Source organism: Sciurus carolinensis, chromosome 1 (genome assembly GCF_902686445.1).
Source record: "Sciurus carolinensis chromosome 1, mSciCar1.2, whole genome shotgun sequence".
In the NCBI taxonomy this organism is placed as follows: Eukaryota; Metazoa; Chordata; class Mammalia; order Rodentia; family Sciuridae; genus Sciurus; species Sciurus carolinensis.
Genome location: NC_062213.1, coordinates 97471524 through 97496762, shown reverse-complemented (window position 1 = coordinate 97496762; position 25239 = coordinate 97471524). Strand labels below are relative to the sequence as shown.

The 25239-nt window shown below is 41.4% G+C and overlaps 1 protein-coding gene across 4 annotated transcripts; it reads right to left on the bottom strand.

The window, feature by feature from the left end:
* Positions 1 to 16535: 16535 nt before the first annotated feature.
* Tchh (trichohyalin) lies at positions 16536 to 22145 on the bottom strand. Of its 4 annotated transcripts, none has more exons than XM_047519914.1 (3): positions 22008 to 22145; positions 17740 to 21054; positions 16536 to 17685 (listed from the first exon to the last, which is right to left on the bottom strand). In XM_047519914.1, exons 1-3 carry the CDS (start codon positions 22143 to 22145, stop codon positions 16678 to 16680), a joined length of 4461 nt encoding a protein of 1486 aa, XP_047375870.1. In that variant the 3' UTR covers positions 16536 to 16677. The 4 variants fall into 4 exon arrangements, with proteins under 4 accessions (XP_047375870.1, XP_047375892.1, XP_047375913.1 ...); XM_047519936.1 differs by having other exon boundaries at positions 16536 to 17835; positions 17890 to 21054; XM_047519957.1 differs by having other exon boundaries at positions 16536 to 17982; positions 18127 to 21054.
* Between the last annotated feature and the right edge of the window lie 3094 nt (positions 22146 to 25239).

Sequence of the window (25239 nt, the reverse complement as noted above, 5' to 3'; positions counted from 1 at the left end):
ATGAAGATTTCCTAGAGACTTCTGATTTTTAAAGGCGCACAAAATGTTCACTTAGATATGTCCTTGGAAATCTTAGAACATTAAAGGTAAGGAGAAGATGGGTCAAATATCTTGTTTGAAGCTACAAATTGAATAAATGGTGAACCTGGTTTTGGCCTCAGGCAATCTTATTTTCTTGCCTCTGTGTTTGATACAGCAAAATAGACATTTATTTTTTCAAGTCTCAAAATGTTAGAGTCTCTCCAGTGTAAAAGCAGGGCATATTTGGTTTAGTTGGAAATGACTAAGTTAAGCAATACTATCAAAAGTCTAAAAGCATTAAAGTTAAAACAACAATGACAGTAAACATTGAAAAAGGGAGAGAAGAGAGGTAGTGTGATTTAAATAGTCACTTGTCATGGTGGAGATATAATTTAAAATTTAATAAATTTTGCTACCTGAGGTTATTACCTGAAAAATAAAAATAAAATAATTAGAATAAGGAATGGGAATTGAAAAGATGTGGAGCAAGACATTTATTTATTGATTCATTTTATAATAAGCTTTTCTATACTGCTTGATACACTATCATTTATATTCTGAATTACTTTAATAAAATAATTTCCAATATTATGAACAATAATTGTAGAATATACAGAGGAGAAATGAACACTTATCAACTGTTCTTACTCAGTAAGCATTTTTATGTGTATAAATTCTACCTTCCCAAGAACATTTTAATTACCTGATGGGAGAGACTGAATTATAGATTCTTTATGATTAGAAATTAAGTGGAAAAAATCCACTTGAGTTAGAATTAGACAATCTGGTTGAAAACCCACTTCTATCACTTATAATTCATATACTGCCACTGTGTACATTTTGTTCTATATATTTCTCTCATTTCTTCTTTGCAATATTTTATATGATGACAGCTTTCCAGTTCATTCAACATTTTTCTACTTGTTTTGATATGTTCACAGCCTTTGATCACATGAATGTACTGTATATAGTACACATAATCATCTGTTTTGGGATATCTTAATTGTTTCCAGTTTTTCATTATTATGAGCTACAATGTGATGGACATCTTGAAGCTAAATCTTTGTGCACATCATGCTCAAACTGTTAGAGTCATAGACTCCTCCAAGTCATCCCTTCTTAACAAGTCATTCTTATCAAGCACAATTTCGTAAATGAAATAGTTGATGTTTGTTATAGCTAACATATCACTATGTATTTAAATAGAAAAATGTTTTCATGGGTTATGCAAACACTTAATAGTGCATTGAGGTCCTTGAATAATCAGTGTGTGCAGTGTGTTTATGCTCACATTACAGGAGTTTCTTTCAATGACTATTAGGTGACCAAGAAATAACTGTTGAGTAAACAAATGAAGAAAAAATGGTGGTGAGAACTCTGAAATAAAGTCAGAATTCTAGCACTTAACTCTGGTAATTATCTGACCTTACACAAATTTCTAAAGTGTTCTGAGTTAATTTCCTTATCTAGGAATGGAGAAGGTAGGATAATATCATCCAGAATTTCAGAACTCTAGTGTTGAATAAATGAAGTAACATGTAAAAACACGTAGTAAAAACATTCGGTTCATCGTACTTTCTGCTGAACTAACAACTCTGAGAAGTCTGCCTTGATCACTGTTATATCACCAGGCCATCACAGAACCTGGAACATAGCAGGTGCTCAATAAATATTTGTTAAGTAAAAAAAGATTGAGAGAAGCAAACTAAAATGAGATGCCAGAATTAAAAGAACTGGGCTTATTCTTATCTCTAGTTATATGACTTTGGGTCTTTTATTTCTGTAGATTTAGTATCTTCATGAAAATTGAAGTATATGAACTAGACAATAGTGATCTCTCTTATTTATTGACTGTCAACCTTATATTTTGCAAACATTATTTCTCTTCTTCATAATCCTGAAGGGTAGGGAGAATTACAAAGAAATCGAAGCTTAAAGAGATTATGTAAATTGCCTCACATTGGACTTCCAAACCTGGGTCTTCATTACTCCAAAAATCTGAGTTCTTTCTGCTACACTATGTTGCTTCCTTGCTAATGGTTAATTTAGTCAGATAATGCTGTTATAACAAAAGTGCCATAGATTGGAGGTTTATAAACAAATTTATTTCTCATAGTTTGGGAAGTTGGAAGTCAACTGGCATGGTCAGGTCTGATGAGGGCTTGCTTCTTGGTTCACAGATGGCCATCTTTTCTCTCTATCTTCCCTTGGTGGAATGGTGGTGAGACCACTCTGGGTCTCTATTTATAATGGCACTGATCCTATTTATGGGTGCTCCACTCTTATGATTTAATCACCTTCCAAAGGTTTCATCTTCTAATATCACATTGGGAGTTAGTGAAATGGAATAACACCATTTCTTTCTGACCTGACTCCATTGTATGCTTGCTTGTAATGTTTTCCTTTCAGCCTCCTGAAGCTGTATCTATGTTGACTGTACAGTAGGACCTTCCCACCTCCCTGTGACCCTGATGTATAACAAAATGACTCTGAAATGTATAATCAAAACAATTCTCTCATGTAATCAAAATATCTCTACAGGGTCTTTCTGACCTACATGTGCCTTAATTGTTCTTGTGGTTTTTGTGGGTTTTTGCCTTTATAAACTCTGTACTTTCAAAATTCAGGTGCTGGGAGTTCTTTGAGGCGTTACCTGCTCCCAGCCACCTCTTGCCTGGCATGCTCATTAAAACACCCTTTTCCCCTTTCAATTTGTCTCCATATGCGTGGTGGTTTGTAATCCTTGCTCATTTGGTAACATTTGGAGCCCTCAGTGAGATGGGGGAAGGTTGCGAGGTCACCCCACAACCTGGGACTCAGCCTGGCTTGGGACCTTCCCTATCAGTGAGGAAGATGCAAGGGAAGTCCCCTGATGATCCCAGGGCCCCATACCTCCTACTGAGTCTGGGGAGGTCTGGAATGACTGCTGTACTCCGGGACACCAAAAGGATCCGGTTCTTCTAACCCTCACTGACATCAGTTCTGGTTTTGGGTTGGGAAGAGAGCGCCTGACAGGAACCTTCCCCAGTTCTCTCACATTATATTGGGACGCCAATAGCCCTTGAAAAATTTGGTTTTGGTTGTGTTTTGTCTGGCTGCTTGCTTTTGGATTTGTCTGACTGCCTGATTCGCTGTATTGTTGCACGAATGACTGAATATGTTCTGGGTAGATACTTTCCTTAAATATATGTCCTCCTCAATGTCTTTGTCCTGTCTGGTCTCTGTTATTTGTTCTGAGGAAAGGAGCTGGACCGTTCTCTGAGCTCACTTTGGTTTAGTGGCCATCGGAAACGGACCCGGGTACTCGCCTCTCCCTGCGGGAAGAACTCCTCTGCCCTCGTCGCCTATACTACATCAGCGGTGCTGACCCCTTTCTGGGTTTATCTTGACAGTTCCACTACACTCTTCCTCTAAGTCTTTTGTTAGTTTTGTCCTGTTCATGTAAATTCTGTGCTCTGAGCTTTTTTTTTTTTTTTTTTTTTTTTTTTTTTTTTTTCCTGTCACTTGGCTGCAGACTTCTCCATTGTCCCTCTTTCCCTCCACCCGAGTGCCTGACCCCAGGTGCAGTGGAGACACTCCCGCGTTAAGATGGGAAGTTTCCAACCACCCCAGCCTGCTCCTGGATCCGCCCCCTCTGGCTCGGAGCACTGCCCATTGCCTTGTGCGGGGGGGCCCAGGCACAAGGCACACACCCTGGGTCGGGGGGTTCCCCTGCGGCCTCCTGCTGGCCAGTTGAGGAGGTGCGGAGCCACCGTTGACTACCAAAGGTCAACTCCTGGGGTGGGCAGGGGTCGCAGTGGCTGCTCCTGTGCAGAATGCACCCAGTCTGGCAGCAGCTTGCTGCTGAGGGGCGAAAGTCTCGGCTTGGGAGCCAGCCCGGAGAAGTTGTTGGGGACAAATGCTCAACACGAGCCCGCAGCAGCAGCCTGCATGGGCGCGTGACTGGTTGGTGAGCCAGTCAAAAGCTGCCTGGGATGTAAAAAATGGCCAAAGAGAACCTGGCCTCTCCCCTACCTTTCCCTGTCTTTTGCCCCTGGAGGGTGGAGGCTGCTAGCCACAAAGGATGTGGCGATAGGTTCCAGACCTTTAGTTTATTACTTGGGGGACAAGAATAATTTCTCCTTTTAAGCTCTGACAGGACACCACATTTAGCTAGAGAATGGTTATCACTGGAGCAAAAACAGTTTTTGCTAAAATAGTATCCATTCACTTTCCAATACTCTCCTGAAATAAAATTTGTTGTGTAAATTAAATACACAAATAACATTCATAAGGTCTGTTTCAGGATATAAATTTAAGAAAGGGTCCAAAAGTTTCAACTGCATTTCAATTAGAATACTGTCAGTTATATAAAGCATTTCATCTTATTAAAATGGAGTAATTTGTCTAAATTTATAATTTTATAAAGATTGTTTTCAAATTGTAAAGTTTAAAGGAAAAAAGATATAAGAACGTTTATAAAGGGAGAGAGTTTTAAGAAGGTTTGTGATGGGAAATTAGATCTAAAGTTTGTGATGGGAATTAGATATAAGGCTTCTGATGGGAATTATATATAAGGCTTGTGTTCGGAAGAAAAAAATTCTGAGTAAGTGACAAGAGGATCTGAGTTAAGTGATAAGTGGGTCTGAGTAAGTGATAAGAAAGGTCTAAGTAAATAATGAGAGGGTCTGAGTAATCAAAGGGTAAATTTCAAAAAGTTTGTGTTTGTGATTAAATTGGCTATAATTAACACAGTCAATTAAATTTATTTAAACTTCAATGTACTGATATGAAACAAAATCTAAAATATTGATATGCCCCTATCAAGATAATGTCTTGTATTTGTCAGGTTTTATTACTTGGGGAAACTGAGTTTTAAAGAAATTAAGGTGTGTTCCTCTTTTAAAGTCTTAAATAATTACTTTGTAACTGGTTAAACAAATAACTGTTATTTAGGTTATAACAATATTGTTAACACCCAAAATATGTGAGACTAGGTATATGTATGCAGTATATGTACTGTATGAACTATACCTAATCCTTGTCTAAGTGTTATGTAAAAGTTTAAAGACCTGTCTTATATCTGTTTGCTTTGACTAAGTCAATTTCTGATCATTAACACTGTTTCCTAAATGTACAAGAGATTTAAGGCTATCCTTTGATTTCTGTTAACCCATACAGACTTATGATTATTGTTACCATACACTTTGGATTCTAAATTGTACTTTAAAAAGTTAAACTTGGTTAAATGTAAAGTTTGGGAAAATACTTTGCCAACTTGGTGTTTCTCCAAACTAAAATTATGTGTAGCAAAAGTTTCAGATTTGTACAGAAATAGCAAATTTGGTTGGTATTTATTTATGCCATTTGGTGTCTTATAGTTGGATAAAGTAAACTCTTGTCAGCAAGTTATATATACAATTTTGTGTTATTCTTCGCACTAAAATTGGAATTTAAATACATTTTAAAAAGATATTAAGGAGAACCTGATCTGTTTAAAGGTGACATTGTAAAACATGGAAGATTTCTGCCACTTTTTCCACACACAAAAAAGATAAAAGCTCTCTTTCATGTTTCAGATGTAAAGTTGTATTATGTTATTTGTAAAGAGCCCAGGCTTACCTGAGATAAGGCTTTGCCATCACCCCTCATCCATGTTAAAATGGCTCCAAATTAGGCTAGACTTCAACTGATTTAAAGTTGTGTTCAAAAGGTTGATTTTTGTTATAAAGATTACTGTGATATCAAACAAGAGCTATAATGTATAACTAAGTAAAGCTTCAAGATCATGAAAGTCATTTTTCTTGGTTCATAGCTAGTACACAAACTAAATGTTTTTGCTCTGTCAATTTCATTTTATATTTTCCTTATAAACTTTATAACTGTCGCCTATTAGTGTTTTGCAGAGGTGCTGCTTTGAAAAAAACAACCTGGGTTAATTCGAGATAATAAGTCATCACCTACAGAACATATAGTATATAATGCTGACTTCTAGTATTAATACTGATCCCAATTAAATTAAAGGGATAACTGTAAAATTATAGATGTTAAAGTTATAACCTGTTACTCCCTCTCTAAGACTGGTGAAACTGGCTTGCTGGATGTTTAAAACCAAAAACTTGGAGACCACAGTCAAGGAAGTAAAAGGACTGAGGAAAACTCAACCAATATTTTGGCCATTGCCCTCTAAGGTCAGTTGAAACTCAGGGAATAATAAGACTCTTTTGGACCCTGCAACTTTGGTAAGTCACCCTGATCAGGGAGACAATCTCAGCTGACTCTTAAAAATAGATAAAAACAAGGTCAGTTTTGACCAACTTGGTCTGAAACACCTGGCAGGAGAGTATAGCCTGAGCATAGTTCTACATGGACATTTAAAAAGAAAAAAAAAAAAAAAATTTTTTTTTTTTTTTTTTTAACTAAAACTGAAGATGTACACTTATGTCAGCCCTACCAAAAGTAAGTAAAGTTAGAGGCTATAAAAAAGTGTTCTTGTGTAAAAGTGATTAATAATAATGATCCTCAGGACCCAGTATCTGCCCCTAAGCCAAAATCAAGGATTTGAAGGTCCCTAAAAAGAAATGAGGTAATGAAATGGGAAAAAAAAAAAAAAAAAAAAAAAGTAACGCCATTTTGTTCTGACCTGACTCCAGTGTAAGCTTGCTCCTAATGTTTTCCTTTCAGTCTCCTGAAGCTGTATCTATGTTGATAGTACAGTAAGACCTTCTCTTCTCCCTGACTGGGGCCCTGATGTATAACAAAATGACTCTGAAATGTATAATCAAAACAATTATCTCATGTAATCAAAACAGCTATCTCCACAGGGTCTTTCTGACCTACATGTGCCTCAGTTGTTCTTGGGTTTTTTTTTTTTTTTTTTTTTTTTTTTTTTTTTTTTTTTTTTGATTTTTGCCTTTATAAACTCTGTACTTCCAAAATTCAGGTACTGGGAGTTCTTTGAGTCATTAGCTGGCTCCCAGTCACTAGTGCCTGGCATGCTCATTAAAGAACCTTTTTTCTCCTTTCATTTTGTCTCAATATGCGTGGTAGTTTGTAATTCTTGTGCATTCCATAACAGTTATGGATAAAATTTTAAGAGATTCAAACATTCAATCTATGACAAGTTTCCCCCAAGCTCTAAGAGCTCACCAGTCTATTCTACTCCACATTTGTCACAAATATATGAAAGAATTTCACACAGAGACATGAGTCAAAGCTAAGTGCGGGACTAGTTCCGCTTTATTCAGAAAGGAGTGTGTTTATATAGAGCCAGGTGTGGACTGATTGGTTGGGGCATGAAACGGGGTGAGAGCTGATAGGACGAGTCCCGCTCCTGCTGGTTTCAGGTGGAGGTGTTGAATACTGATTGGGTGTGGGGTGAGGAGGGGGAGGGGAACAGCGATGGGAGGTAGAATCCAAAAAAGAAGGCTGACCAGCGCCATGTTGGGAAAAGTAAGAGCGCTGACCTTATAATATATTTTAAACTTCTAGGAATAGTGGTGATAAATATTGGTCTACTAATTTTATAGAAGAGGATTATTTTATTGCATAGTGCCTTGGAACTTATTACTACTAGAACTACTCCCACCTCTGGAATATTAAATTCATGATTTCAACTTCTCTATTATAGTTCTTGTATTTGTCATTTGTTACTTTCCTTGTTTCATTTAATTGTTTCTCTATTTCCTTGTGGTTCACTTAGTCTCCTTATAATAGTTATTTTGAACTCTGTCAATTCATACATTTGCTTTGCTTCAGGGTTGGTCACTGGCATTTTATTTCGTTCCATTTGTGATGTCATGTTTCCCTGTTTGACCTTGTGGCCATGTTTTGGTATCTGCACGTTTGAAGTAGTAGGTACTTAATCTAGTTTTTATAGACTGGCTTTGTCTAGGAGAGAACTTCAACAATCACCCAGTCCATCCAGAGATTCTGGGCAGAACTTCTGGTGAAATAATAAATTCAGTTTTTACATGTTCCTGTCCGTAGCCTTTTCTCCTTAAAACTCTCCCATTCATTGACTCCCAAGATAGTAGATTTCTATCACTTTTCTGCTTAGATTCTGTGATGCCTAACTTTGTATGCTAACTTTGCTGGTCATGGTGCCCAGATATATGGTCTAATATTATTCTGAATGTGAGGATGTTTATTGATGAGATTAGTATTTAAATGGGGCCTGATCCAGGTAGTTGAAGGCCTGAATTGGAAAAAAAAAATACTGACTCCTTTGAGCAAGAGGAAGTTCTGCTAGCAAATGACACTCAGATTTGAACTACACCATTGGTTCTTCCCTGGGTCTCCAGCTTGACAGCTCACCCTGAAGATTTTGGATTATTGGATGAATCAATTCCTTAAAATAAACTCTCTATATACAGTCTCTAAATAAAATGGGTCCAATTGCTCTGGAGAACACTGAGTAATACTGATTTCAGGGTACATTATTTCAACCACACTGTTTCTTGCTGGTATCCTCAGTTCCATTTCCCTGTTTATCTTTTAGCCCTGGGTCTAACTTTGTCTTCTGCATTTTTCTTCAGAGCATAGCTGGAGAAACTCTCATCGCTAAGAACATTGCTGTCCTGATATATTCATGATCTCTAACTTTGGAAGCTTAGCACTTTTTGTGTGATCATACAACTTCTGTGGCTGGTGTTATTTTCTGTGTTCTACAACAGTTATTATGCTTTAAACCATCTCTGTTCTCTTTAACTATTAGACACCTCCCCTCCTTTCATTTGCAAAAGATGATCTCACCCCTTGCTTCACAAAGAAATTAAAATTATCAAATTTGAATTGCTAAATGTTCTTCTACCAAACTTTAAACCTGCAGGCATCCATTTACATTCATATTTTCTTTCTGTTCCATCAGAAAAGGTATTTTCTGGATATCTTTTTTTTTTTTTGATAAACAAGTGTATTTGTAAATTTAGTCAACATACATAATTGACCTAAAAATCTCAATAAAGGATAAATTTAAAAATCACTTAGAAGGCCATCTCTACAAAATGGATTTTCCCAGGATGGTAAATAACCAGATGTAATCTATCCTAACACCATCTTAATTTGCAAAGGTTCAATAATCCTGGAGCTGCCTGCTCCTCCCCCATAGCAAGTTTACACTAAACTCCACAAGGAAAAGAACCAACCCTTGATATTGTTTCCTCTTAGAAGAAAACCTAGATTTGAGACCAACCACACCACCATGAAAAACTAAACTAGATAGAATATTAGTTAACAGATGATGCTGGTGTGAATAACTTGTTATTTTATTCTAGAGCCCTTATAAATAAAATCCCCCAGTTACTGTTTGCATTATCAGCTAGAGGGTTAGTTAACATGTGGTAGAATGAGGATTTATGCAAAGTATATTACATGTAACATTTTACTACTATGATAACAAATGTAGTCTCTAGTTAGGAGAAAACCAGATGGACTCTGCACAACTTAATGACAAGACTCCCCACCACTTGTGAATGCAAAACATTTAATTTAAAAATGTTGACTCTACAATACATAAAATAGCTATTATAAATGCACATAGTATATTCTATAGCTGTTTTCTCTGGATATCTTATGCCTTCTCAAGAAACTTGCTGTTAGTCATTCCCTCCCTTTTCTATACTTTAGCTTCTTCTTTTTAGTTCCTTCTCATCAGTATTTTTTTGAATCCAGAACCTCAAGCACTCTACCACTGAGCTACCTCCTCCAGGACCCTTCTCATTAGTGTTTATGTATACTCAAGTCTCTCCCATTTTACTAAGTCCCACCTTGTACCCACAACTTTACCTATCCTTTCTCCTCCCCTTCATAGCATTCTTGTGAGATTTGCAGGAATGCTTATTTACCTTGCATTCCTCAACCCATTCCATTGCTTCCCACTGATCACATTACCAATCATCAGGAAATTTGCAGCACTTGTCTTAGGTTCTCAAAAACATTTGATGATAACTACCTCCTCTTTCTTGTAGCATGTTATTTTCTAGCTTTTATGACTCCTATTTCACCTTTTTCACCTCCTACCCCTCTACCTTGAATTTTCCTGTTGATTTTTTCCCCACTGACTTTCCCTAAAATGTAGCAGATCCTGAAGATTTGCTCTAGCCTAGTTCTCCATCTCCTCTTCCCTCCATGTCCTGAATAAACTCATCTACTCTTATGGTTTCTGTTACTACTAATAGGTTGGTATTTCCCATTTATATATGAAATCCAAATGTCTCACCTCAGCTTCAAACACATAGAGCCTGGTGCCAATAGGATACCACTTCCTGGAAGCCTCAAAGATACTTACAATTCAAAGTAAGCAAAACTGAATTTGTTATCTCCTCTCACTATCAAACTGACACTCCTTTATGCTTTCATCTCAATAATGGAACCACTACCCACAAAGTTTCCTCAACTATAAACCTCCTCCTCTCCATCATTCCTTCAATATATAACTTCTGTTGATTTTAATTCTCAAACACCTCTCAAATATAACCTTTTTTTCCTCTACTCCTGTTATTCTAGCTGGACCATCATTGTCTCTCAGAGAGACTACTGTAATATCCTCCTAATATTCTTGCTTCCATATTAACCCTCTCCAACCAGTTCTCCACATTGCAGCCAGTGATCTTCATACACAGCCAACCTAATCCTTTCCCTGCTTTAAATGACAATGATTCTTTATTGCCCTCAAGATAAGCTTAATAGAGCATGCAAGACTCTCCCCTCTATTCTCATCCCTTGCCATTTATTTCCTAAAATTCCAAAAAAGGGAGGCACAGGAACTCTTAGCATAAAAGCAGTGTCATTACTTCATAAGAAATAGGGTCAAAATAATGCTAAGGGAGGAATAAAATTGACTCATATATACCAGACAGGAAGGAAAATACTCCTCAAGGTTACAATGCAGCCTCCTTAATTTCACGCTAAGAAACCTGGCTCAAGGAGTTGTGAGAATTAGATGTATAAGGCAGACCTTTAATAGGCGTGTTATATCTAAATTCAAATGCATATGAGAAAACCAGCCCCAGTTTGGAAATCTCACTTCTGCTTCTCACTGCATTTACCCCCTCACAATAATATATGGGACCAGAATTCACCTTTCCCTTGACCTAGCCTTGGATTTTTTTTTTTTTTTTGGCACTAGGGGTTGAACCGGGGGTGTTTTACCACTGAGCTACAACCCTCATTCCCCATCCCCCTTTTAAAATTTGAGACAGGGTCTTGCTAAGTTGCGAGGTTGACCTCAAACTTGCAATTCTCCTCCCTCAGTCTCCCAAATCATTGGGATTATAGTCATGCTCAACTGTGGTGGGCCTCTCTGCCACATCCTGAGTGGATGAGAAAAGGGTCAACTGATGGAGGAGGATGTTGACTGAATATCACTCAATTACCCAAAATCTTATCTACTCAATAAACACACAAGAGCCAATACTCTTTAAATGAGAGGGGCATGACAGGTCTGGCCATACCAGCTCTGGCCTCTTACAACAACAACTTGCCCAACTCTTTTTTATTTATAATACACAGGTAAAGGGGGCCAGGACTGGGAGGGCTTCTTCTGTGATGGACAGAATAGGGTAGATTTAGGGGAGTCATTCACTTAGGGGGAATATTCTAGAAGGAAACAGGGAACCACTCCCACATAGCCGCCACATACTTCCCAGCAGTTCCTAGAAGCGAGGCCTCTGCCCATGGCTCAACCTAGTCTGATTCTGCTAAAGAAGAATGACTTCCCACACTAAACCACGCCCAGCTCCTACTCCTGCATTCTTATCTCACCAAGGAGTACTGACAGGTGCTAAGACCAGAGCTCACTCCAATATCCAGGAAGAACCTGAATAGATGGAAGCAGAAGAAATCAAGAATATTTTGTAATGCCTGAGGCTGAACTATAGGAAAGGACCTAGGGTTTCAACATTCAGAAGAGTGGGATGCCATGTTTCATAGATTGGCAGTAGAGACACTGAACAGAAAACAAACTTAAAGCCTACATTAATTAATTCACACACATCTATTGAATATTTACATTATGCATGTGATTTGCACAACTCCTTGAGCAAGTGGCATAAAGTTAGGAGGTTAAATTAAAGTTCATTGTAACTAAGAACTTTTGAAGTCCTAGGCAAATTTTTAAAATATTGTTTTCTAAAGAGAGAGTCCACATCTTTCCTCAGAAGTTCATAGAGCTATGTTTCTTACTGTTAATTGTGAAAAGAAAATAAAAAATGTTCAAGTTGTAGTTTCTGTTTTCAAAGAGTTAATGGTGTAATTGCAAAAATGAAGCAAGTAGAGAGTCAACTAAGGCAGATAATTGTAATCAATTAATGATTGGTAAAGGTAATAGATGTCTTAGGATCTCAATGAGAGTTATCATTGTGTATCAGGGTGATTAGGAAAGATTTTTAGGGGGGATGGGTATTTAACCTGGGTCTTATAAACTGACGGTTGACAGGAAAGAGAGAGGCATTCTAAATAGATAAAATTGTACCAATATATCTTTGAATTAGGACAATCACAAGATGTCCTCATGACAATAAATCAGCCAGTCTGCTTTGAGCACATGGTTGGCTCCAGAGGTATCCTGGGATCCAACATTTAGAAGGTAGATTGACACTAGATTGTAGAGGGTCTTAAATTCCAAACTGAAGATGTTGAACTTCATATTGCAGAAAATGCACATGCTTTTTTTGAAAGGGGAGAAGCAACAAATCGATTTCTAGAAGTTTTTGTTGAGAGCTTGCCATAGATGTTCTGAGGGTTCAGAAAATGACAGCTTGTTCAGAAATCTATCTTTTGAATTAGTTTCAGATTATTGCATGTGACTCTGTCAGTTTTTAACAAAGGAAATATGCTTATTATATATTACACAGATTATAATCTTCAGATTACAGCCCCAGTACACTTGCTGAAAAAAACTCATAATTATCATGACTGAATGCAAATGTTAGCAATATGTAATTAGTACAGAAGATGGAGCACAGAAAGAATCATACTTAACACTAATGATCACTGAATTTTAGTTTGAGTGGGATTACATTCTAGGTCATATTTTTCTCCTTAGAAGAGAATGAGAAGAATTAAATGCATATGTGAAGCTCATAAATCAGAAGGGCAATGATCTTTGATATTATTGGGGTCAAAGAAAGTGGTGTAGGTTTAGGGTCTTCTCCCTCAATGAATGGACCTATGACACTAAAAAGAGCTCTGGGAAAGATTTTGGGAGACACATGATTGATTAAAAAGGAAAGATCTTTGAAGCTGAATTTGGCTCTGATCACTTTTGTCAGTTAATTCTTTTTCTTGTTTTCTGTTAGCTAAAGCTAGAAGTTGGCATGCGAATTATTTGAGTTGTTTTGAGAGTTTCAGTTGAATAAGCTGAATGTTAGAATTGAGTTTTTTCAGCTCTTGGAATAACCTTGGTGATAACTATTTTGTAAGCTGAATGTTAGAATTGATTTTTTTTCAGTTCTGGGAGTAACCTTGGTGATAACTATTTTAGCTTGATAGATGAAAAAACAATGGAGACCCAGAAAACCTAAGGGCCTCACAGAAGGCTACACAGATAGTGAAGGAAAAGGCCAGCATTCTACTTTCACCACTATATGTGTATTGCTTGGAGCAACGTCTGACACATAGCAGGAGCTCAGGAAATATTTGTTGACTGAATAAATGAATGACTAAACCCCAGGTTTTAAACTTTTCTTTTAGCATTCTTTCCATTGAACCATAGAAATTATGGCAGATTAAATAAAAGAGTGTCTTTAAGCAACCAGGGCCTGCTTATACAATGAATTTCAAAGGATAAATATCATCCCTATACAGATAGTCTTGTCTAGCAACACAACATCACCTTACACGATGTATTAGTTTGCCAAGTCTGTCATAACAAAGTACCACAGACTAAGTGCCTTTAACAAAAGGAATTTGTTTTCTCACAGTTTTGGAAACTTGAAGTTCAAGCTCAAGGAGTCAGAATGTTGGTTTCTCCTGAGGCCCATAAGGAAGGGATCTGTTCTTGGCCTTTATTGTTGGTTTTTAGGTTGCCATCTTCCCTCTTGTCTTCACATCATCATCCCTTTGTCTATATTCAAATTTCCTCTTACTGTAAGGGTAGCAGTTGTATTGGATTAGGATCCAACCTAACAACCTCATTTAATTTAATTACCTCTTTTATATGCTGTATCTCCAAATTTGGGTACATTCTGAGTTACTGAGGGTTAGGACTTTCACATATAAACCTGGGGTGGGGTTTTAGGGGCACAATTCAGTTCACTATACAAGGAGATTACTTTGTCATCACAGCATAGTAAACCCTGCACACTACTTCCTAGCAGTAGTCAACATGATGTTAATAGAGCTCTCAGTTTATAATGAAGCAGGCAATTGCCCAACAGCCCTAAGGTCCTGCCCACACATGTATATTATTCAGGTGGAGTAGGAAGGTTGTCCTCCAAGTTTTCCTGTCAATGTGCTAAAAGAGCAGCTGGAGGGCATGGGTTGGATGATACAGTTTTTAAAAAATGATTATTAAAACTGTAATAAAATTTTCTTCCTTGGCAATTGATGTTTTCCTTATCTTGTAAAGTGCTATAAGAAGTCGGAAGGGCTTTGTTTTTAATAGAATTATTATTGTTGAACTGCAACTTACTGATAATGTACATTTCAGTATTATCCTGGGCTGGGCATTTATAAGGAGGCTCTCGAATTAGTGCTTCTTGAGAGGATACTGGGAAAGCTAGTGAAGCTCTTACATGGTTTCTGTGAAGACCTTTAGGCAAGAGAAAGTATACATTTAATTTAGAAGAAAAATAACTGCACCTTGGAAGGCTCAAAATTCTAAGACAGTCTCAGGGGATTCCTTGGTTTTGTCTTTGATGGGTATCTTACATTTGTATTAAACTAGGAGAGACAGGCTGTGATTCTTGCAGAAAGCACCCTTGCCCCACTCCATCAGAATGATACTTAGGAGTTAAATACTTAGATTCCTTGTCTATACCATTGACCAAACTGTTGATGGACTATAACTTTAGGGCATCTTCTTATTCATGACTCTTATAATTACAAATGATGATATCCTGAGCAGGGCCTTCTTGGACTTATTCCTTGTTACCAAGTGATGAATACTAAATAGAGACTCCAGGTGGTTGACAAAGGGGTGTTTGAATATGAAATGATAACTTAATACTTTGGCCTGATTACTATTTAGCATCTTCTGGCTAAGTTGCCTCATGTATTACATTACTTAAATCAAAAGGTAATCTTTGATCTAGAGTGCTGATGTTAAGTTTCAGGCCATGTTTTACTATTGGCTCATCAGACCTCAGAGACCAAGAACTTGCTGCATTCTCAGAAGGAAATACTGACAAACATTGCGGGGACCGGGGTTTTCCATGACCAGTGAATGGGTTACTACAATAAAGGGCACAGAAAGCTGTATGGACAACAAAAACAAAAACAAAGCAACACAAAAAAGCCCCACATACACTTGCAAAGAGAACCCCAGTGGCATTAGGAAAAATATAGGGTTCACTCTAACTGGGAAAAATGGATGGAGAAAAGGTTTTCCACTCCCCCTTTCATGTTCATACATAAATGATAGTAACATGGTTGTGACTGGGAACTTATGTGTTTCCAGATTATTGGAAGGTGAGGTATGACAGAGTTAAAACAGACAAAAATAAGTATTTGCCAAACATTTATTAAATTTTTATACAGTCCAATTATTTCAACAAGAATGTCTCCAAGGTAATATCAGAACTCAAAGGATTGTGGACTGATAAGTCTTCTCAAAGAACCTCTAGAAATTTGCCTCTCTGTTCACACACTTCCCTCTTTCCTTTCCCAACACACTCACTGTCATCTATTGGCACTAGAGCAAGACAAACTTTTACAGGATCCTGAGGTTTCCTCTAAGCTAACATTAACAAAAGTAGCAATAATCTCAAATTCATCATTGGGGGAATAGAACTGAGCACTACAAACTACAGCAGATACAGTTTTAAAATTTGTGCTATGAAGTTGTTTGAGAAACAAATTTGCTTCATAAGGTCTTAAGTGTTTTAAGTGGAGTTAAGTATATTTAAAAAAAATTTAAATTCGAATTTTAAATCTGCAAACTAAACTTAATAGATATTTCTTTTAGTTGTAGGCACTGATTTCACAGGGAGTTTTTCTGCCAGAAGTTCCTCTCCCTGCATTATTTGAGGGTTGCAAAAATTCAGTCACCTAATGGAGTATATTAATTATGCCACAAAAATAAAAACCCGAGAAGCTATTTGGCAGTAGATTAATGAAATTTAGGCACAAAATATCAATGTTAAAAACATCAGAGATGAGCAGTCATTAAAAATATACTCAATTCTTTTGACTCTCAACTTGTATTGTTACCTTACAAGTCAATAAATCAATGTGTTCCTCAAACAAAACTCTGTAAACAAGTTAAATGACATCTTTTAAAAACTGCACACCATATCTGCATCAAAGAGCAAAGACATCTTGCAGTAAAGCACTACCTGAGAAAGAATTAAAAGCAGGAGTACAAAGTAATGAAATGAAGATAGTTTAAGATTTTGGAAGAAAAGACACATTCTAACATCAGAGAGTTTTCCCACAACCAGAAACACGTGGTGCCCAGTGTTTCTCATTTTCTTTGGCTGGAAGCTTTGGCAGGTTTCGGGATATCGGAGGCATCTCTTAAGGGCGGTACTGAGATCTCTGCTCTTGGATGTACTCATAGAGAGGGCTGGAGCGCACTGGAACATTGACGAACTGACGCGTGCCAGGCTCCAGGACCTGCCTATGACCCTTGTCTTCTCCGGATTGTCTATCCCGGACTCGGCGGCGCCTCTGCTCCTCCTCCTGCTGGCGGCGGAGTTGCTCTTCTTGGAATTTCCTCTCCCGCTCCTGGCGACGTCTCTGCTCTTCTTGCCGCAATTCTTGTTCCTGGCGACGCTTCTCCTCCCTGGCAAATTGTTCCTCCGCCCGATACTGACGGTCCTGTTCCTGGCGGTGCAGCTGCTCCTCCTCCCTTTCCTGGCGGAGCTCTTCTTCCTGACGGAATTTTCTGTCGCGCTCCTGGCGGCGCAGCTGCTCCTCCTCCCTTTCCTGGCGGAGCTCTTCTTCCTGGCGGAATCGTCTGTCGCGCTCCTGGCGACGCACCTGCTCCTCTTCTCCTTCCTGGCGGAATCTTCTATCGCGCTCCTGGCGGCGCAGCTGCTCCTCCTCCCTTTCCTGGCGGAGCTCTTCTTCCTGGCGGAATCTTCTATCGCGCTCCTGGCGGCGCAGCTGCTCCTCCTCCTCCCTCTCCTGGCGGAGCTCTGGTTCCTGGCGGAATCGTCTGTCGCGCTCCTGGCGACGCACCTGCTCCTCTTCTCCTTCCTGGCGGAATCGTCTGTCGCGCTCCTGGCGGCGCAGCTGCTCCTCCTCCCTCTCCTGGCGGAGCTCTGGTTCCTGGCGGAATCGTCTGTCGCGCTCCTGGCGACGCACCTGCTCCTCTTCTCCATCCTGGCGGAATCGTCTGTCGCGCTCCTGGCGGCGCAGCTGCTCCTCCTCCCTTTCCTGGCGGAGCTCTTCTTCCTGGCGGAATCGTCTGTCGCGCTCCTGGCGACGCAGCTGCTCCTCTTCTCCTTCCCGGCGGAATCTTCTGTCGCGCTCCTGGCGACGCAGCTGCTCCTCCTCCCTTTCCTGGCGGAGCTCTTCTTCCTGGCGGAATCGTCTGTCGTGCTCCTGGCGACGCAGCTGCTCCTCTTCTCCTTCCTGGCGGAATCTTCTGTCGCGCTCCTGGCGACGCAGCTGCTCCTCCTCCCTTTCCTGGCGGAGCTCTTCTTCCTGACGGAATCTTCTATCGCGCTCCTGGCGACGCAGCTGCTCCTCTTCTCCTTCCCGGCGGAATCTTCTGTCGCGCTCCTGGCGGCGCAGCTGCTCCTCCTCCCTTTCCTGGCGGAGCTCTTCTTCCTGACGGAATCGTCTGTCGCGCTCCTGGCGACGCAGCTGCTCCTCCTCCCTTTCCTGGCGGAGCTCTTCTTCCTGACGGAATCTTCTATCGCGGTCCTGGCGGCGCAGCTGCTCCTCCTCCCTTTCCTGGCGGAGCTCTTCTTCCTGACGGAATCGTCTGTCGCGCTCCTGGCGACGCAGCTGCTCCTCTTCCCTTTCCTGGCGGAATCTTCTATCCCGCTCCTGGCGACGCAGCTGTTCCTCCTCTCTTTCCTGGCGGAGCTCTTCTTCCTCGTGGAATTTTCTGTCGCGATCCCGGCGAATCTGCTGTTCCTCACGGCGCAGCTGCTCCTCCTCCCTTTCCTGGCGGAGCTCTGGTTCCTGGCGGAATCGTCTGTCGCGCTCCTGGAGGCGCAATTGCTGCTCTCTTTCCTGGCGGAGCTCTTCTTCCTGACGGAATTTTCTATCGCGGTCGCGGCGCAGCTGCTGCTCGCGTTCCTGGCGGCGCAGCTGCTGTTCCTCACGTCGCAGTCGCTCTTCCTCCCTTTCCTGGCGGAGCTCTTGTTCTCCGCGGACTCTTCGGTCGCGCTCCTGGCGGCGCAGCTGCTCCTCCTCTCTTTCCTGGCGGAGATCTTCCTCATTGAGTTTTCTGTTGCGTTCCCGGCGGCGCAGCTGCTCCTCCTCCCTTTCCTGGCGGAGCTTTTGTTCTCCGCGGAATTTTCTCTCGCGCTCCTGGCGGCGCAGCTGCTCCTCTTCCCTTTCCTGGCGGAGCTCTTGTTCTCCGCGGAATCTTCTATCGCGGTCCTGGTGGCGCAGCTCCTCCTTCTCCCTTTCCTGGCGTTGCTCTTCTTCCTGACGGAATCTTCTATCGCGCTCCTGGCGGCGCAGCTGCTCCTCCTCCCTTTCCTGGCGGAGCTCTTGTTCTCCGCGGAATCTTCTATCGCGGTCCTGGCGGCGCAGCTCCTCCTTCTCCCTTTCCTGGCGTTGCTCTTCTTCCTGACGGAATCTTCTATCGCGCTCCTGGCGGCGCAGCTGCTCCTCCTCCCTTTCCTGGCGGAGCTCTTCCTCACGGAGTTTTCTGTCGCGCTCCCGGCGAAACTGTTCCTCGCGTTCCTGGCGGAGCAGCTGATCTTCCTCCCCTTCCTGGCGGAGCTCGGGCTCCCCGCGGAATCTTCTGTCGCGCTCTTGGCGTCTCAGCTGCTCTTCCTCCTCACGGAACTTTCGGTTTCTCTCCTGACTGCGTCTTTTCTCTTCTCTTTCTTCCCTCAGTAGCTCCTCTTCCTCTTGGAACTTCGCATCTTGCCTTTTCGCTTCTCTTTGCTCCTCTCGCTCCAGCTGTTCTTCCGCAGGGAATTCCCGGTCGCGCTGTTGTTGGCGCCTCCTTTCTTGCTCTAGCTTTCTCTTCTCTTCCTCTTCATCTTGCAGGGGCCGCCGATCCTGCCGGAAAGGTCTGTCCAACGCCTGAGAATCATCCAGCTGCCGGATCTTTTCTTCATTCTCTCTGCGTTTGGAAAAAACCCTGTTATTACGAACTTCCTTTTCTCTTTCTGGTTGCCATTGCCATTTCAGATCACCGCGCTGATCCTCATCCTGGAACCGCTGCTTCCTTTCCCGCTGCTGCTCGTCCTCGAGATACAGCTCTTCCTCCCGATATTGCCTGTCCCGCTGCTGGCGCCTGCTTTCCCTCCGCAGCTGCTCCTCCTGCTGCAGCTGCTCTTCCTCCCGATATTGCCTTTCCTGCTCCTGGCGCCTCCTTTCCCTCTGCAGTAGCTCTTCCTCCCGCTGCAGCTGCTCCTCCTTCCTGAGCTGCTCACGCTTGCCGGGTTTGGCGTACAGCGTGTGGTGGCGTCTTTGGCTTTCTTCCTCTAGTTGCCACCTCAAGTTTTGGTTGCGGCGCTGCTCCTCCTGACGTCGCCTCCTCTCCTGCTCCTCGGAGAGGCTGTCTTGGAGCTGTCTGGCGCGCTCAGGTCGCTGGAGCTGTTCCTCTTCATCGAAGCGCAATTCCTGCTCTCTCTCTCGCCGCTGGAGGCGCTGCTCTTCCTCTTGGCTGAATCGTTGTTCCCGCTCCTGGCGCTCCTCTGCTCTCAACTGCCTCTCCCGCTGCTCGCGCAACTGGGGTCTGGCCCATAGCCTCTGGCGGCGCTTTGCGCTCTCTTCCTCCGTCTGCCACTGCGGGTTGAAGTCGCGACGTTGTTCCTCCTCCTCCTGCTCCCTCAGTTGCAGCTCACGCTCCCGGAGCCGCCTCTCCTCTTCCTGCTCCCGGCGACGCCTCTCTTCCTCCTGCTCTCTGCGGCGTTTCTGCTCCTCCTGCCTGCGAGGCCTGGAGTAGACTTTGCTCTGGCGTGCTTCAGCCTCGCTGTCTAGCTGCCATTGCCACCTCTGGGTGAGGCTTTCATCCCTCTCCCGGGCCTGTGCCTGCTCCTCCTCTTCAGACAACTCCTGCTCGCGCCTCTCCTCCACCTGCTCGCGCCTCAGTTGCTGCTCACGCCTCTGCAGCTGTCTCTCTTCCTCTTGGCGCTCCCTCTTCAGCTCTTGCAGCTCTTGCCTTTGCAGCCTTTCATCTTCCTCCTGGAGCGCCCTCTCGCGCTGCTCTTCTCGCTCTCGCCTTTGCCGTTGCTCTTCCTGGCGCTCCCGCTGCTCCCGCCTCTCTCGCCTTTGCTGTTCTTCTTCAAGATACTCCTCAGCATCTCGATTCTTGCGTCTCCGCAGCTGCTCTTCCTCTGCTCGGCGCTCTTCCTGTTCTTGCCTTTGCAGCCGCTGCTCTTGGTCTCGGCGCTGCCTTTCGAGCTGCTCTTGTCTCTTTTGCGTCTTCCTTTGCTCCTCTTCCTCAGCGCGCTCCCTCTCCTGTACCTGCCTCTTTTGCCAGCGTCGGTGACCAGGTTCTTCATCCAATCGTCTGTCCCGGGACTCGAATCTCCTTTGGTCTTCTTGTCTGCGATCTTGTAACAGGTTTCCCTTCCCTTCATCCTGGACTCTCCTCTCCTCCTCCTCTAGCCCCGCGGCCTGGCCAAGAGCATAATAGCAAGCATGAGCCACCTTGAAAACCAGCAGGAGGAATTCATTGAAATCGACATGTCCGTTACAGTCGCGATCCAGAAGTTCCAGGATCAGATCTACTGTCTCAGGGTCATGTGGTCTCTACGAAAAAGATGAAAAAAAAAAATTTACCATGTACTGTTTACAGGCAGTAAAATTTTATTCACACTTATTTTATGCTAACTCTGGAGATATTCAGAGCAATTAGAAATAATAGCCCAGTGTGTGTCAAGTCATAATTCCTCATGTAAAATGTGAACACCTCATTTCAAAGCATACATTTGTTGGCAATTTTTGTATCTTATAATTTATTGCTGATCGAAATAACACAAATGCTCTTTGGCTGGGTCATCAAGAATGTACTTATCCTCAAGAGAGAGATAACATGGAAATTTATGAAACTTTCCAGCAACCATTTCTGTTTGAAACAGCCAGTACTTCTGTTCTGATTTCTAGTCCATGTTTGAAAACAAGCCTAGTGTGTAATCCTACAGGCCTGTAATCCCAAGTACTTGGTAGGCTGAGGCAGAAGGATCACAAGTTCAGGGCCAACCTGGGCAACTTAGCAAGAGCCTGTCTCAAAGCTGTAAAAGAGCTGGGGACATAGCCCAGTTGTGAAGCATTTGCCTATCTTGTACAGGACCCTGGGCTCAATCCCCAGTATCGTGACAAACAAACAAACAAAAAACTTAAAATATTTATGGCAATACCATTTTAGTAGAGAACAGGCTAATTTCAGATCTTGAAGCTTGGAGGTACATTTAAAGCCTTCCAAATCTAGTTTGATTTTTCCTCTTTGGTGGCAATGTCCCTTGAACAGCTCATTCTTATTGACAGTGCCATTAAGTACATGAACTATTTGTTACCAGCTTCTTTAATACTCATGCTACAATGCTAACTAAGTACCTTCAGACTTTGAAAGGAATGAAGGGTATAGTGTAGACTTGGCATGGTATAAAATGAATATAAGCCATCATTCCTTGCTGTGTTCTCTCCTGAAGAAAATTCATAGTCCTAAAATAATGAAGAGATTTCCTTTTCTTGTTAGTTCTTACCCGAAGGACATCTCCAAATTCTCTTTCAAGGAGGTTCTTTAGGTCTTTCTTGCTTAGAGCTGCCCCATCACAACCATGTGAGGCATACTGATTGAAAATTTCAGTGATATCGAAGACGCTTTTCAGAAGTGGAGACATTTTTTTCCCTTCCTTCAAGTTCAGTAAACCTAGAATAATAAAGTAGAATCCTGAGTCAAAATTTTGTTTCTGCTTTTGGGAGGTTTCATTCTCACTGTTTGAGGCAGATCTCTAAATAATTTTCAGCAGTAGTTATTTTCACCTTGGACTTTCAGAGCATTTTATCCTTGAATATTGTATTCAAAAGGAGGAAGAGATACTGAGTGAGAAATTCCAAGTCAGAAAATAATCTCCAGATAATCCTATGACCAACTACTCACTGTCTATTCATTATGGACTATCTATATCCTTTCTCTCTCTCTTTCAGCTCTCCAGCATATTTCAGAGTAGATAGTAAAGAGTGCAGGAATTTAAATTTGATATATTGCTACTTATAAGGAACTTCTTCTAAAGTTGAACAGAGGATAGGTGAAATCTAAAAGGTGAAGGAAGACTTGAGTACATCTTAAAGTGGCTAGCCCACACAGTTCATTGTGTCAGCAAACATTTGGTAGTAAATAAAACCATGAAAAGGGAATAGGAATTATTCCCCATTATAGTCCATAAGACATCAAGAAGTATAATTCATAAGTCACCAGTACTAAGATTAAACCCTGCTTCATTCTGGTCAAAAGATGACATTGTAACATTCAGATACACTAATACAGAAGACATAGGGTGCATGTTACCTGCCTTAAGTTAGATATATTAAGGATATTTCACATATGCACTTATTGAAAGATTTTAAGAGGTCCTTCCTGATTGGCAGAGTCAATGGGTCAAACTGAGCCGGGAAAAGCAGATGATATTGGTCTTATGGTAAACCCTTGTTAAACCCCAATAAACCATTCAAATCTTGGCATTAGAGGCTGGGGTATGTATAAGAGCTCAGTGGGCTTGCCTAGCATGCACAAGACCCAGGGTTTGATTCCCAACTCTGCAAAATATAAAAAAATACCCAAACCAAAACAAGAAATTAGCCAGCATCAGAACAATATTGAAAGAACACATGGATGTCTTTGTTGACTGCATGTACACAGTGGTTCATCCAGGTGACTTCTTTATCTACATTTCAATTCCAGTACCTTAGATGCCATAACTATATGAAGATGGCCTATATGAGGTAATACAGATATGAAAAGAGACTAGAGGTTTGGCAAACTTTTGAGATGGCAATATTTAGGAAAATAAGCTCCATCAGAGCCACATGTAATCATTCCTTGATGTGAAAAGTATTGGGTTCAGAGCCTTGAGAGAAGGGCCATGACTCCAAGTTATGGGTCCAACTATAAGAAGATGGGATGGAGTAAATGAGAACTAGCCACCACTGTAAGATCATTTCTCGCACAGAGAACCTGCCCAGCACATAGAACTTGCCCTCATTCCCCAACATCTGCAATGGCTAGACAGAAGAAGAATCTCACAGAATATGATCCCATAGAATGGGACTTACCCACTTTACCAGAGGTGGACGTTGAGTGCTCGCTGACACTGCTGGCAAGTGTACTGGGTAACTGGGAGCTGGGCCTTTTATAGGGGTTTTAATTGTGCCCTGGAGAGCAACTTGGGAAGGAGACACCCACTCTGTGGGATGGCCTGATTCATTCCAAGCCTAGCTCCACCTTTGTCTCCAGGAATGGCTTGTTTATCTCACTATTTGCTCACGTAGCTATTTAGCACGAGGTTCATAGACCTTGCCTCCTGACAGCTAGGGTACTGGCCTCACCTAACATAAAAGGGTAGAATATTTGGCTGAATTTCTAATTTTCTCAAATTGTTAAAACTAAATTAAACAATAAAACAAAGGTATTAAATGTTCCAAGCTTTAATTGATTATGACTTCATTACAAAGGAGCAACCTCTGAGCCATTTACTTTATAAAAGATAAAAGTTCTAGGTTAGAATTAAACAATCTTTGAAATAAACTGATGAGAACCAATTAATTTCTCCATGGCATGCTCATAAGCCTTGCCTGAAAAAATTCTAGGACAGTGAGAAAGAGATAAGGAATTGTTAAACGTTTCTCTAAAACATGCACATGGCAAAACATTTTACATTTGTCTTCTTAGGTTTTATGATAATGGTTTCCCTACAGATTGGGGATTGCCTCTGCAGTAGACAATTTTGGTGTGTACCTTAAAATCGGTTTTTATTAAACTGTTATAAGAAAACATGAAAGTGTGAAATTTCATTCTTAGAGATATTAGGTCTAAATGAAGTTTGTTCATTTCTATTCTCATTAGCATATTGATGTCCCTGGAGAAAAAGAGCTAATGTAATGCATTATTGTAGATATAATCATCCTTCTCAGCCTAAGTTACTAATGATTATAACATCTAAACACTTGAGTTTGCTTCTCCTGGAAGCACATTAAGGTAATCGGTCATTCTAGCCCATTATAGCTATCAGGGCTTTCTCAACCTTGGCGATCATTTGTGAATCTCTGTGCTGTTTTATTGTAAGGAACTAGGTTTTATTCCTGGTTGTCAGCAACTCCCACCCTTACATTTCAGACTACTTGAGACTTTGGTTCATAATAGGTTTATGGAGACTATTAAATGATTCAGTGGCTTCTCTGCATTTCTGTCTCATCCTTCGTTCAACAGAAGCAAGTATTGGTTTTCTGAATTTTGAAGAGACTTTAGGGTCCTTCAGTGGCACATAAAAATACAGAACCTAAACCTAGATGGCTATTTTTTTAATGTGAAGACTGGTCCAAATGATAGCAGAGTTGAATTTTATCTGCCTCCTTAGTTGCTGCTATCCCAGATGTGGGGTTAAGAGGAAGGTGGAAGTGATAGGAGATAGGAAAAATAATTGTAAGCCTGGCTGCCTTCTGCCTCCTTAAGAGCTTCATTACTGAAGTCTGTGATTTAGAAGTTTTCATTGAACTGTCAGAACTGTCACTATTTCATAGGCTTAGTGACTCAATTTGATGTGACAGTTCTTAGTGAGGCTTGAAGATTTCTTTTGTTCTTCTATTTACGATTTTATACAGTTCCCTTAATCTTTGGATTTTAGGTCCATAATGAACACTGCAACCAAGACACTGCAGAGCCCCTTTATCTTATAGAGGGCTGTAGCCCTTCAGGAGATTAGCTGCAGAAGGCTTGCC